The sequence below is a fragment of the Asterias rubens genome, chromosome 5 (genome assembly GCF_902459465.1).
Source record: "Asterias rubens chromosome 5, eAstRub1.3, whole genome shotgun sequence".
In the NCBI taxonomy this organism is placed as follows: Eukaryota; Metazoa; Echinodermata; class Asteroidea; order Forcipulatida; family Asteriidae; genus Asterias; species Asterias rubens.
This window is the reverse complement of record NC_047066.1, coordinates 6,238,885-6,253,991: the sequence shown is the minus strand read 5'-3', so window position 1 is coordinate 6,253,991 and position 15,107 is coordinate 6,238,885. Positions and strand designations below refer to the sequence as shown.

Genomic DNA, 15,107 nt, shown 5'->3' with positions numbered 1-15,107 from the left:
TTTACCCATTCAGCCCCGTGTGGTTAAGTATTCAAAACAAATTAAATGTTAATATACATCTATTTATTTGTAAATAGTTTTAATATTATCTTTGTGATTTTTATTATTTTTTGTGCTTTTTTACTAGCATTTTGTACTTCTGAGATTTCTCTGTGTTTCCTGACATTGAATCCAGTTAAAAATTCAGTAAATGTTTCCATGATGGAGACAGGATCAGAAGATATTCTAGCTGGTGTTACTGATAGACACAAGTCAAATATTATTATTACTATTATTTTGCTTTCTTTGGGGGGGGGGTCAAAATAAACAAAAAATGATTGCTTGACACTAATTTAGTAACATTTAGATTGTTGAAGTGCCCATTTGTTTTACTCTTTTCTGTATATTGGTTTTCAGCCTCCTGAGTCATCCAGCATTTCTCCATTGCGTAGTGGAATGAGTAAGTGATTTGTATCCATCTAAATAATAACAGAGTTAGATCTAAGAGTCTCATAATAATTTGTTTAAAGAGGTCGGAAAAAGAAAGTGTGATGGCAAAAAAAATTAGGGCAAGATTGCCCCGGAGGTATCAGGTTCAGGTTCACTTCAAGTAAAAAAAAATGGTTCAATCCAAAATAACTCTAAAAATTACTCTTTTGGTTACTTCTGTGGTTTATTAACTTTAACTGGTCTTCGGTAGCATTTGGCCAGAGGACTCCGGTATTGTTAAGAAAGAACGTTGCTCACTGATTACCAAGTTCACATAAGCATTACTCCTGAGTCCTCCATACAAAATGTTCCATTTGAAATGTCCAAGTAAACAACATAATATGCATTTTGTTCTCGTTCTTCTTTTTTATTTTACAGAGGTTTTTTTTATTGCCAGATAGGCCTTGTGCATTGTCTGTTGAACAAATTTGGACAGATTTTCATTTGAAAACCCTTCTAGGAAATTCCAGGACGTAGTTGTACAAAAAAGGCCATTTTGCAATGTTGATGGGAATGCTCACGAGGTGAAAGAAATTGTTTGGGGAAAAATATTGACTTTACTGAAATTTTTTACTTACAGATGTACACCAACAATCCTTTACATCACATAACTCTTACACTGTTTTGCCGGACATGAGTGAAGGAGAATCTTGTGACAAGGGAGGACCTAAACCTCTTCGGTCATTTCCCTACAACGACGGAGGACCTAACCCTCCTCACTCGCCTCCCGACAACAATGAGAGGCCTAAACCTATTAGTAACTCATCTTCCAACAAGAGTGGGAGACCTAAAACTCTACAATCATCTCCAAACGACAACGGAGGACCCAAATCTTCTCACTCACCTCTCAACGACAGAGGGAGGCCTAAACCTATTAGTAACTCATCTTCCAACAACTCATCTTCCAACAAGAGTGGGAGACCTAAAACTCTACAATCATCTCCAAACGACAACGGAGGACCCATATCTTCTCACTCACCTCTCAACGACAGAGGGAGGCCTAAACCTTCTAGTAACTGGTCTTCCAACAAGAGTGGGACACCTAAATCTCTTCAATCATCTCCCAGCAACACCGGGAGGCCTAAACCACTCCCATCATCTCAAAAGGACAACAGAGGACCTGAACCTCTAAAATCATCTCCAAGCGTCAACGGTGGACCAAAATCTACGTCTGTCAAATCGCCCAAACGGTCTCCAAATAAGAGTTTCAGGAATCAGCACGAAGCAGCATCGGAAAGTTCCCCCTGGACTCTGCCAACATCTGGTCAGACCAGACAAGGGCCCAAGAAAAACGAAATGAGGTGCGTTTTAAAAAAAAAATTTTAGCTCACCATTTTTTTCAAATTATTATTTTGATTTTTTAATTTAACAAAATCTCCTCGAATAGCTTTTTGTTTTTGAACATGAAAATATCATGCATTATAATCCACTGGGTCACCCTTTTGTGCAAACCGATAAGTTTCTATTCCCTGTTCAACTCTCTTCGCCTCAAAAAGTGAGTTCTACTATTTGCACCAGTTCCCACCATTCCTGTGCCTGAATTCCTTGGTCAACATTTTTACTCCCCAAGTGGGGGCAGGGGTCGTTTTCACAAATATTAAAGATTGATAGTAACTGCAAATCAATCGTAGCTGTTTAGTAAAGTGTGATATCACAATACAAATCACTATGGTGATACTGACAATTTCTCTTATGATGGATTTATTTTGCCTTGTGAAATCGAGCCCAGGAAAGTTAAGTGTAAGTGCGCTGTGCCGTCACGCAAGGGTCCAGTAATTCTTTGGATTTCACAACTTCAACCAGTAAGGATTCGAACTGCCTCTTGGTGGTCTAATTGGTTAAACACTGCTCTAGATGTAAAGATCCTGCATGGGTTCGAATCCCACAAGCCTGTGATTTTTTTCTAAGAGCTTTGGAAAAGTACTCGGTACACACAGTGCTATAAACACACATCCATGTGTATGGGTAAAACCAAAATTCATATAAAACAACTAATAATAAATAATAAGTAAATACAAAGTATAACCACATTTGTTCTTTTTGTATAGAAACAATGGAAAGACAAACCACAGGTTGCCGATCAGTGGTTCAGTCAAAGAAGCCTTCAAGAGGTTGAAGTCAGAAGCGGGAGGACACTTCACACAGCTGTGCGAGAAGTGTCACGACAGCTCCCCACCAATCACGAGTGTCAAGTCTCCCATCGGCCCACATTGCAGTTCGCCGCTAGAACATCCGTGGGAGCCTAACAAGGTGTTGGGCCACATTCTGGACATGAAGGAGGGAAAGATTAGGTACCTGAAGATCAGACAACTGCCTCGGAATACTTTGAAGAAGTCGCTGAAACTTTGTCCGAATATGGACAAGCAGTCTGGATGCATACAAGGGAACTCCTGCAGACGGGCTCATAACAAGGTAAAGGGGTGACTCGATTGATCAATATTTTGATTAAAAAAAATAAATAAAAATCCTGGCTGGAAACAAACTGAAATTTTTCTGTACTGTTGTTTTAAGAATGTTGTTTCTGTCAATTGCTTTTAAATGTTTTATACGTACGTTTTTCTTAGTTTTTGTGCTTTTGTATATTCTGGTTTCTTGTACTTTGCATGTAGTTTTTATAGTAAAGTGCATTGGTCTACTTGGGAAGCGCTCAATAAATCTTTGTAATAATAATAATATTAAATATATTCCTCGAATGAAGCACATATTTTGATGCTCTCCCAGCTCAGAAGTTTTCAGCGGCTTCCATTACTTTCTAGACAAACGAGAAAATCCCAGCCATCTCTCTATTTTCGAAGTGGTTGGCTGTTACCATCGAAAAAGAAAACTTAAATGTCTCTAGTAATTGATTGTCCTTGCTTCCAACAGGTTGAGCTGAAAGTTTGGCAGTACCAAGTTGAGCACAACGTCAATTCATTTAAAATCGCCCAGTTATGTTGCACAACAAACTGTCATCCTGATATCTCCACTGTTCCAAAACTGCTGCAAACTCTGCAGTATGTCAACTGTGACGGCAGTCAGAGTACATCCAATCAAATGGTCTCGTACTATGAGAGTAAACAATCATGGTGCCAGGTTCGACCACGCCCCCCTTCGCTCAACCCAATGACAACTCCAACCTTGTGCAAATACGGAGATGAATGTAGGCAAGCAGATTCATGTACATACCCACATCATTTGGAGGAAATTGAACTTTGGATTTACATGGCCAAAAACCGATGTAAGTGATTCCAGCGAGAAGTGGTATTTTCAGGTCTCTCTTTTTATGTATAGCGCTTTCCGGGTGTCTCAAAGCGATTATTTAAAAGAAAAACTTCAAAGAAATGTTTTTGACTGTCAGAAACAATGGGGCAAAACCCTCTTCTCTTTGCAATATAAGTATAAAGGCCGAGTCACACTGCAGCAATATCGAAAACAACAACTATAACGACGCAAAGAGAACGCATTCTATTGGTTGAATTCGCCCACGCAGAATATGCCCAAGCTTATTCAACCAATTTAGGTTGTGCATTCTTAACGTTCTCGTTTTCATTCTTGTTATCGAGGCCTGTGTGACTGGGCCTTAATTTACTTGTTTCTTTTCCATGCAATAAATTCAATGCAATGCTACATTTATTTCCATCCTGAACAGTTAGTCTTTTTAGCCCAAGTCTGAGTCTTATATACACAAAATAATAACGCAGTCTCCAAGACCTGAATCTTAGGAACTGTCTAAATTCATCTTTGGGATTGGCTGAATGTTGTCCTACTACACCCCTATTGGCTAACTGTAAACCCAAACAATATTTGTGCATAAAGAGGACTGTCAAACAAAGCGATGTAAAAACAATTTGCCCCGGGAAAACATAAGTTGTCCAACATGAATGCACTAATGCACATCTTTCCTAAGCTTGTTGCTTCATCTGCACTGGGGCAGCATATGTATCGTGCGGGTAGAAACAAACAGTTCGCCCTGTGTAATAAAGCATTTTATCATTGATGGACAAAATGTGTTAATTCGATACAATCGCTTGTTTTTGCATTTTTGTTTCAAACAGTCAGAACATTGGATGAAGTCCTATCAGCGAGCAAGTCGCCCTCTGCCTACTACTGCCATTACTGCCAAGAGCAATTTCCCCATCGAGGGAATCTTCGCCAACATTTGCAGACGATGGAGCACAGGTCCAATGTGGACTCTGACAAGGAGAAAGCGGAGGACTGGAAATACAGAGAACTTCCGCTAAATGTGCTCAATGGAAGCTTTATTAAGCAATGCAAAGCATTGTAAGTATTTATAAAAATGAGAAAATCTATCAGAAGGATCTATGGTATTAATTTAAAAAACTGGTTAGTGGCCTGACGTTTTAAACCCGATCGTCTCTCTCGAAGGCTAAAACATTATTTATAACAATAACAATATTTAGGATGCGAGGCATTGCATGGTGAGGTATCAATATATATTTGGTTTGTGGTAACACCATGTGTGTATCTACTTGCCAGGTAGAGTTTGTTCTTAGAGAACTGCATGTCTTTATTCTACTACCACGGAGTTTGGGAGACTTCTCAGTTCTGAAAAGAACTTTCCTGCTTTTTAACTACTAACCAGGCGGAAGGTATAGAAAATTGGCTGGGACACTATTGGTAATTGTCAAAGACCAGTCTTTTCACTTGGTGTATCTCAACATATGCATAAAATATTGAACCTGTGAAAATTTGAGCTCAATTGGTCGTCAATGTTGCGAGATAACTATGAGAGAAAACACACCCTTGTCACATGAAGTTGTGTGCTTCAGATGCTTGATTTTGAGACCTCAAATTTTAAATCTGAGGTCTCGAAATCAAATTCGTGGAAAATTACTTATGAAAAAGATGCTTATGTTTCCTAATGAATAATGTTCTGTCATACAACAGAGTGGAGGGAGGAACTTGCCTCTTGGGTGAGTCTAGTTGCACCGACGCACACAGCCGAGAGGAGTTAGCGGAATGGAAGGAGAGATGCGAATACCGTATGATGAAGAGAAGAATGGCCAAGGAGCAGGAATTGTATCCTCTCACTGAGGGTGATCTTCTGGAATGGCAAAATGCTGGACAAAATGTGGTAGGTTTTTATGCAGTAATTGTTTGAACTACTTGTACTGTGAAACTGTCTTCTCTGATGAATTTTGGCAAATGATGTCGTTTAAAAATAAAAAAACTCATAATTTATTTTTGCATATATGCCATGGACCATTCACAAAACACATGTAACATGCTAAATTGTTAAGATAAATCACAATCCTGATAATAATTTATTTATTTATTTATTTTACTTTTTATAATTAACTACCACTTAACTGGCAATTTTCAACTATAAAAATAGCCATTCAAAATTTAAATCTAAATATTCAGGTCAATTTTGACACAGCAACTTCATAAATAATTCTATCAAATTATATAATACCCATTGTGCTCAAAATTAGGGAATAAAAGATCAGGCGACGAGGTCTTAAGCGGCCGTTTAAAACCGTCCGGGTCGTGGTCGTGGTCGTGCTCGATGCTTTATGAGGAAGTTGCAACATAGAGTACTCTGTGTTGAAACTTCCTCAAATATTTGTGCCAGTTACCCAAAAAAAAGTTGCTCATGCGATGACGCAGTTAACCAGAAAATTGTTTTATTCATTTCTCAAAATCAACAGCACCTCAGCAAGTTTTATATTTAAAGGGAAGCTTTCTACCATCATTATCTTAAGTTTATCTGTAAGTCTGTGTACTTTTGAGTTTTGTGTTTTACAAGAAATACCCAAACCCTTTAAAGGTTCTTAAAAAGTCTTAAATTTGACTATTTAAGGTGTGCATATAACACCTTGGCTTGATGTTTCTTGAGAAGGGTATTGTGATTAAGATTTTCCCGTTTGTTTTTCAGATGACTACATCGCTTCCCACAGGAGTCACCATGGAATGCTCTGATGAAAATTTGACTAAAGTCTTGGAAGGAACAGAGAAATCAAAGGAGTCATTTAAATTTAACATCACAGCAACAGAGAAGGTAATTTCTGTTTAACTAAAATTCTGAAACGTCAGGCCATCATTAACTTGAAATTAACTAAAATTCCCTCTATGTAATAACTGATAAACAAACGGATAAAGAAACAACCTGACAAAGTTTTTGTTGTTTTAATAGATGTTATTTTTTTGCACTGCGGATAAAGAATAGTATTTTTTTTCCCCTTACACCGATTTGTATTAAGCACTGTATACTCAGTACTTCCACAAGTTCTGTAAACAAAAATCCACAGGCAAATCACTTTGGGATTCACTTCACATAAGAAACTTGTCCTCGCCACTATTGTGTGAAATAAAACTACAATGCAATTTAAACATAAACCCAAACTAAATTTCTGGTGTTTTTTTCTTACTTTGTTTTACTCGTAAGAATCCTCTGAGGAAAGTTTACCTGCTTCGTGATGATCACCGGAAGTATTTCCACCTACTCAACCCTTTGGAGAGTGGAGCTAAACTACAGGAGTGCCCTGGCGTTTTTCTTGAAGTTCGGGATGATGATGTTGCTGCCAGCCCAAGATATTGTGTCAGTGTTGCATTTGAGTCGAGTAGCATGGGCTCCTTCAAGCAGTTGGTGGCGTTTGATTTTGGTAGCAGGCCGATGGTAGTCCGGGAAATAATGGTAAGTTTGTTTAAAGTGTGTGGGTACTTTTTCCCCCGCAGATTTACATTAAATCTTACGCAGTTTGAAGATTATGATGGTAGAAACTTCACTTGAAATTTTACTTGCTGAGGTGCTGAGTTTTTGAGAAATGAGTAAAACAATGTCAAAATTTATTGTTTAGCATGTGCAACGTATTTACGCAACTCTCCTTAAAACACTGCTCTGTGATTTTCACCTTTTTTTTCCTCAAAAACTTGAAGCTGAAATTTCTACAAGTAAATTATATATTACACTCCATTCACAGTGGGTAGAGATGAATGTCATGGCCAAAAACTTGATAAACAAAAGGTAACAAAATCCTTTAATTATAGGCCTACTTGATTTCGTTGCAATGGCTTTTCGTTTCTTCTTAATTGTTTTACTGCATACTTTTAAAAATTTAGAATTTCTGAATCCATTTGATCAATGTTTAAACCTAATTCAGCTCCCTATTGACATTGTTTGTATTGTTCGCAAACTTTTTAACAAGAATCAGGGAATTCTTTTTGTTTTTCACAACAGGTTGAAGTTGGTTCCCAAGCACTGCAAACACCAACAACACAAGACGAAATATCCATGAAACCCAACTGCACAGTTGTCAAGTTTACTGACGAATCAAAGACCAATAAACCAACACTTATTGAGGAGGAATTACTGGAGAAGTACAAAGTACCGGTTTCGCTCAGCAGTGATCATGGCCGCTTAGAGCCACTCAGTCGGGAAAACTACAAACAAGTCATGCATGATGCTCTTTATCGGGAAGAAAATGAGTGCAACAAGAAGATTGCTCGGTTAGTTTGTCCCAAAAAACAAGTTATAACAATAATTAAACAAATGGCAAAATATCAAGAATTTGGCATAATAATAGTCATGTCTAAAGTTGAAAAAACCCTGAAGTTAGCATATTTACATTTCAAGAAAGAACACTTAAACAAATTCTACTTTTCTAAAATATTTTCTAACTAACCTTTTCCCTTTCTCCTTGAAGGTTCACAACACCAAGTAAAGGAAACTGAAGTTAACATTTTCTATTTACCTTTCTAAAAAGTACAAAATTTTGTTCCTACTTTTCTAGAATATTTACTAATACCTTTTCCCTTTCTCCTTGAAGGTTCGCAACATCAGGTACACTGAAGGTTTCATTGCAGGCTGCGCTGCCGGGCGTCCGTACAGAATATGCTCAAGATGGATATTTTTTTGCTTCAGTCAGTCTCAAAGAGTCTCTCATAGATGACACAATGGCTAGTCAGATCTTCATCAAGAGTGTCCAGAGTGTGCTACTCGAGTTTACCGACTCTGATAAGGTTTGTTAGGAAATCAAAGTTGTATGTAAACCTGAGCCAAAAACTAATTATACCTCCGGATTAATGTGCTGGTGTCCCAGGGAAATCTGTCCGTCGGAGATTCTGTTCCCCATTTGATGGGAAATTAACATAGGCTGAAGGAGGATGACAAGAGTGTGTTCTCAGAAGAAGTTTGCACACTTCGCCATACGGGGGGACAGAATCTGGAGGGACAGAATCTCCTGCCACACCGACGCTCCACTGTTTGAGCTATCTAGGTCTTCATTTTAATTTTCATAATTTTATTACCTTCATTGCACAAATACATACAAAATTATATTGGTGCAAAAGGGAAGCCCTGAACAGGCACACAGGCCCACTAAATGGGGACCCTTGTTTACACATAATAACAATTTTAAAAAGGGACAAGGGACCAGCACAACTATAACAGACAAACAACAGAATAAAACAACGAAATACTCTATTGTAAACCAAATCACAAAGAAAATGAAAAAAATACAATATAAAAATGGCAAATTGCACAAGCATAATAAAAATATACAGGAGAACCGTACTATCCAAATTAATCATCACTAGCTGGTGATTATGGTGATTTGGCTGGTGATTTTGTGTCAATGAGGTATAAATAATGCATTTTTTCTTTATTGAAACAGTTGGCACATTATGAAGCTCCCATACTTCCCAACCAGACATTGGGGGATAAAGAGGAGGAGGTGCTACTCATCAAGCTGAGTAAGGAGTGTATCGCAGACCTACAACTTGAGGATGGAGTGGAGCGTAATGTTAAGCTCAAATTTCAGCTCAATCGAGAACATTTTTGTGTCAAGCACTTTGGCATAGATGAGATGCAGAACATGGATTTAGTGTTTCCAGAGGGAGAAGGGCCACAGATGTAAGTTTATGATGATGTATCTCTATTAGTTAAAGACACTTGACACTATTGGTAATTGTCAAATACCAGTTTTCTCGCTCAGTGGATCTCAACATATGCATTACATAACAAACCTGTGAAAATTTGAGCTCAATTGGTCGTCAAAGTTGCGAGATAATAATGAAAAAAAAACCCACCCTTGTTACACAAAGTCGTGTGCTTTCAGATTTCGAGACCTCAAATTCTAAATCTGAGGTCTCAAAATCAAATTCGTGGAAAATTACTTCTTTCTCGAAAACTACCTCACTTCAGAGGGAGCGGTTTCTGTTCAGAAACTTTCACAAATATTTTTCACAAGGATTTTTTGGCATTGCTTTTTAATAACCAGAACTGAACATTTTCTTGATTCACATTTTCAGGCTACCTCCATTCCCTTCATCAGGTGTAGGCACTGATGAGAAAATCAACGCACATCAACAAAAAGTCATTGATTTAATCAGTAAACATGGCGGTAGCGAAGCGCCACCGATGCCTGGTGTTGGACCAGTCCTGATGTATGGGCCCTTTGGAACAGGAAAGACCTCAACAATGGCGATGGCGGTGAACAAAATCCTAAAACCACGACCGTCGTGTAAGATTCTAATCTGCACACACTCAAACAGGTATGAGTTTTTAAGTTTTTAAATAATTCTGATAAAAAATAACTAGTAAGTTCAGTTAACTTGTGGGTACAACCATAGTGTAATTTGGAGCGTTGGGTGTGAAATTTGAGTAAAAAATATTTTTGGTAAAGTAAAGGTTGCAGTCTTATTGGTTTGTTGGCAAGAAATTTGAGCTCTGATAATTTATTCAACCCAAAAATAGAATGCAGTTCATTAAGAGTTTTGTAGGGTAGAAAATCTGATGATAAATATGAAGCCATGATTGACTTTCTTCTTATTTTTGCAGTGCTGCTGACTTGTACCTTAGAGACAATGGAACATTCCGCATGATCCGGATTTACGCAACGATGCGCAACAAAAAATCCATCCACCCTACCGTCCTTGAGTATGTCCCCAAGGATGCCAACGGCAACATTCGTCTTCCGGATAAAACAGAAATCCTAGCAGCCCAAGTTGTTGTGACGACACTTACCACGGCAACGCATCTTGTCTCGGCTGGCCTTCATGGAAACTTCTCTCATATCTTCATTGACGAGGCGGGCCAGGTCCTTGAAGCTGAAGTCTTGATACCATTGACCTTGGCAACCAAAGATACATGCGTTGTGTTGACCGGTGATCATATGCAAATGAGTCCAAAGGTAAGTTTGGTTTTCATCACTGGAAATACCAAACTAAAAACAAAGAAGAAAACATAAGAACTTTATTATCCCACACTTGATTTATAAACACTACAAATTTTAGAACAATAAACAGACAGATTGATTAAAACAAAACAAGAAAAACTATTGTAATATCTCTGTGTGCTTCTACAATCAGAATCATTGAATGTTAGATAAAGAAAAGTATGTGATGAACGCTCTTTTCTGAGAAATATTAACAGAGTGTAGCTCTTATTTTCTTTTAAAGTATTCCAGAAGGGTAGAATGAAATCCCAAAGTTCCCTTTGAACAAAATTTGCAAGTTGAACCTTGGGACTTATTCCAGCCTTTTTAGTAAAATGGCAACTAAAACTGCAATGTTCTACTTTCGTGAATTTCATGATAAATATCTGGAATGATCAAGAGCACTTTTCCTAAAACTACGCCTTTGCTTAAATGTCACATGCATTCATGCTGTTCACTTTATTAAAATGTCTTTTAGGTTTACTCAAAGGCAGTTCGCGATGCGGGTTTGGACAGTTCTCTATTGCAGCGTTTGTTGCTGACGAAGAAATGCAAGCAGAAGTTCCTGACGTCAAACTACCGAACCTGCCAGTCGATTCTGGATTTCACCTCCAAGACGTTTTACAAGCAGAATCTGAAGGCCGGGATAAGACACCTGGAGCATCCACATGTCAAGCCAATGACGTTTTGTGTAGTGAAGGGAGTTGAATACCACTCGGGAATGTCCTATGCCAACAACTATGAGGTTTGTATACTTCATTTTGCTGCATTCAAGGTAAAATGTGTTATCATCGGCTAGATAAACATGGCTGTATATGCGCCAGGCTTGCATCATTCTAAAGACCAGTTTGTGTACATCACACAGCAATAGTATGCCGGGTCTGTGATAAACCCTGCAAATTGCCTGAGTATAGACTCACAGGTTGTTAATAAAAATGAGAAAACTTTTAAAATGTCCGCATAAGTCTAATCAAAAGAAGTTTGCATCCAAAATATCATCCAACATGAAGTGATTTAAAGGCACAGGACACTATTGGTAATTACTCACAATAGTTGGTGGCATAAAAACGTACTTGGTGACAAACAATGGAGAGATGTTGATAGTATAAAACATTGTGAGTAACAGCTCCCTCTGAAGTAACATAGTTTTTGAGAAAGAAGTAATTTCTCAGTAAAATATTTGAATTGATTTTGAGACCTCGCACGTGAGGTCTTGAAATCAAGCATCCGAAAGCACACAACTTCGTATGACAAGGGTGTTTTTTACTTCCATTATTATCAACATCCAATTGAGCTCATATTTTTACAGGTTTGTTATTATGTGCATAATGTTGAGATACACCAAGTTAGAAGATTGGTCTTTGATAATATTACCAAAGGTGTCCAGTGTCTTTAAAGCCTTGTTCTGTATTTTTTACATCCATTTAGACTCATGAAGTAGTAAGACAAGTGAAACTGCTGATGGAAGGATGGCTTACTGCAGAATGGGGAGACTTCCAAGAAAATGTTGCTGTTTTGGCTGCTTACATTATGCAGGTATGATGCGTTTTATCACAATGTCAAGTCCAGTAATTGTGTTTCAATGAGAAGTGAGGGGGCAAAAAAGTATGAAGGTTAAGCTAACTTAACATCAAGAACAGTTGTGTATTTTTTTGAAAGTACATTAAACAGCTACTTGGGCGGAATGTTTTTAACGGATATGGTATTTTAACTTTTGTTTATAATGCACTTGTTCACCATTTTAATGTAATTTTTTATATGTGTACACTTCTGAATTTTTTATAATTATCGATTAAAAAATCAGGCCCCCCCCTCAAAGGACAATGCTTCGAGTTTGCTTTGTTATACCTCCACGCTGCAACAAAGCTGCTTTACAAATTGGAGCTCCCAACTATGACGCTTTGAAAGTGATTACGTAACTGAGTTTTTGCAAATCTCCAAGAAAAATGCTGGATAAGGGTATTCAAATTTTTTTGCTTACACAATTAAACGCTTTTTATAATCATATTTCCTTATTCATTGAAAACATTTGAAATGAAATATTCAGCAAATTCACGAATTGACATTTTCGTTCAAGCAGGTCTTTGAAATCCATGGGTGGGGGGTGAATTGATGGCGCAAGTGCTGCAAACAATCATAACTGACCGAGGTCATTTATAGGTTTCTTTGGGGGAAAACAACCAAAAGTTTTCACCAGTCTGATTCTAAACTGTTATATCAAGGTTGATTTCTCACTCAAATACTAAAAGACTTCAGCCCTGAAGCTTTTTATTAGCCATCTGAAAGCACATAAATTTGTGCAACAAGGGTGTTTTTTCTTTCATTTTTCTCTTGCAACTTCGTTGCATTTTTGGGATACACAAGGTGAGAATTTGACAGTTTCTCAAGGTGTCCAGTGCCTTTAAGTTGTTGGGGTCTCCACAAAGCAGTGCTAGTCAAGTAGAGACCCCATAAAACCCAATCATGGGTATATGCAGGTACAAATCCCACTAAAATGTTTTTATTTTGTTCAACCTGTCCCTTATACTGTATATTTGATTTAATTTTTATAAATCTTTTTATCTTTTCCAGTTTTGGAGGTTTTGAGGAAATAAATAAATAAAAAACTCAATCAATCAATTAACTCAAATCACTTGTTTTGCAGGTGCATCTAATACGAGCTTATCTGAGGAAGGAAGGATTTCACAATGTGACGGTCGACACTGTGGATAATGTCCAAGGTAGGATTTTTCTAACTTTTTTTGTAATTCTTGTGTTTTTTCCATTTCAAATCAACCCATTCCCCTTTTTGTTATACAAAGGGAATTAAACAAATGTTGTTGATGGAAACCAATCACTGGAACAAATCTAGATGAATATTGATTCCACATTTTAGAATTGTTGTTTTACCTCTAGAATAATAATTGTTTTACCTTTAAAATAATAACTGGTTTACATCTATGAGAATAATTTGTTTTACCTCTGCGATAATAATTGTTTAACCTCTAGAAAAATAATTGGTTTACCTCTAGAAAAATAACTGTTGTACCTTTAAAATAATAACTGTTTTACATCTATACTAATTATTGTTTTTACCTCTAGAATAATAACGGTTTTACGACTAGAATAATAATTGTTTTACATGTTATAGATTAATAATTGTTTAACCTGTTATAGATTAATAATTGTTTAACCTGTTTTTACCTCTAGAACAATAATAGTTTGAACAAGTCAAACAAAAAATTAATAATCCATACATTTTTTCACCAACCTCCAATAGTTCTGGGCCATTCAGAACAGTCGATGTTAAAAATGGTAAAACATTTTTGACCCAATCACCCACTCCAAATTTTAATTTTAATTTAAATATGGAATGGATTCTTAATATAATCTATATACTGAATAATAAAGTAATGCCTTAAGTGAACCAAATATTTAAAAACAAAGATTTTTGATTTTTTTTTTTCTTTAAAGGGAAAGTTTACCTTTGGGTTTTTTAACCGTTCGAACAGTGTAATCCTATATAAATGTAGATATATACAAAAAATAATCTGTGCAAATTTTTTAGGCTTACATTTTACCTTTTTTTAGTCACATGAAGGAAATTTGGAAATGGATTTCAATGTTCATTTAGGATTAACCGATGAAATGTTTGAACGCTGTTTAATACAGCCTTCTTTTTTAATAAATATGAACCTGAAGTTTGACTTTTTACACCTCAATGCAGGAAAGCAATTTCGAGCAGTTATCATCAGCACAGTCCGCACCAGGGTCATTAACAGTCGTCAAGATGTGGATTCAGAATTGGACTACAGACTCCTCTCTGATCCGAAGCTGGTCAACACCGCATTTACTCGTGCCCAGTCGGTGCTGTGTGTTGTTGGTGATCCAGTTGCCTTGTGCTCTGTCGGTCGCTGTTCCACTATTTGGCAGGACTTTTTGAAATGCTGCGAACAAAACGAAAGTCTGCATCCATTGGTGAGTCAGGTTTTTCTGCTTACATGTAAACCACCTCAAACATAGAAAGACAGATGAACTGTTGCAAAAAAACTATTGTGCATTATTATGAATTGATGGCGAACTATAATGTACTTGGGGTTTTTGGAGGTTGGGTAAAATTTTTTGCAATAGGCCTACTTTCTCCTCCTTTTTACGTCTATGCGTTGTGTTTTTTGTGTGTGTAATTTTTAACAAAAATGAATGTTAACATGTCAATTTAAGTCTTCTTAACTTCTGTCTTGTTATTTTGATATATTTTTAATAAACCCTATTGAATTAAATTAAATTGAATTGAATTTAATTGATAATCAGTGCAGTTTATAGAAAGAGTATTTCACTGAGAATGTAATTTTTAAACATCATTATCACAATAAAGGTACTTCTCAGATTTTGATTCACATTTACCGCCTCAAACATGACAGATGAACTGGTGTAAAACTACTGTGTAATATGGCTTGATGGCTAACTATAACCCATGCAGTTAGAAAGAGAAATTCACTGAGA

General features: G+C 36.9%; 1 protein-coding gene across 3 annotated transcripts in view; it reads left to right on the top strand.

Annotated features, from left to right (window-relative positions):
- Nucleotides 1-15,107, top strand: part of LOC117290950 — a 38,644-nt gene that overhangs the window by 4,623 nt on the left and 18,914 nt on the right. For all 3 annotated transcript variants that reach the window (XM_033772531.1, XM_033772530.1, XM_033772532.1), the window contains exons 3-19: nt 397-439; nt 1,049-1,769; nt 2,517-2,880; nt 3,334-3,685; nt 4,503-4,728; nt 5,356-5,542; nt 6,347-6,469; nt 6,857-7,105; nt 7,649-7,917; nt 8,238-8,430; nt 9,084-9,322; nt 9,721-9,963; nt 10,250-10,601; nt 11,104-11,370; nt 12,054-12,161; nt 13,270-13,345; nt 14,332-14,582. In XM_033772531.1, coding sequence (XP_033628422.1) covers nt 397-439; nt 1,049-1,769; nt 2,517-2,880; nt 3,334-3,685; nt 4,503-4,728; nt 5,356-5,542; nt 6,347-6,469; nt 6,857-7,105; nt 7,649-7,917; nt 8,238-8,430; nt 9,084-9,322; nt 9,721-9,963; nt 10,250-10,601; nt 11,104-11,370; nt 12,054-12,161; nt 13,270-13,345; nt 14,332-14,582 — 4,263 coding nt within the window. The remainder of the gene's footprint in view (nt 1-396; nt 440-1,048; nt 1,770-2,516; nt 2,881-3,333; nt 3,686-4,502; nt 4,729-5,355; nt 5,543-6,346; nt 6,470-6,856; nt 7,106-7,648; nt 7,918-8,237; nt 8,431-9,083; nt 9,323-9,720; nt 9,964-10,249; nt 10,602-11,103; nt 11,371-12,053; nt 12,162-13,269; nt 13,346-14,331; nt 14,583-15,107) is intronic.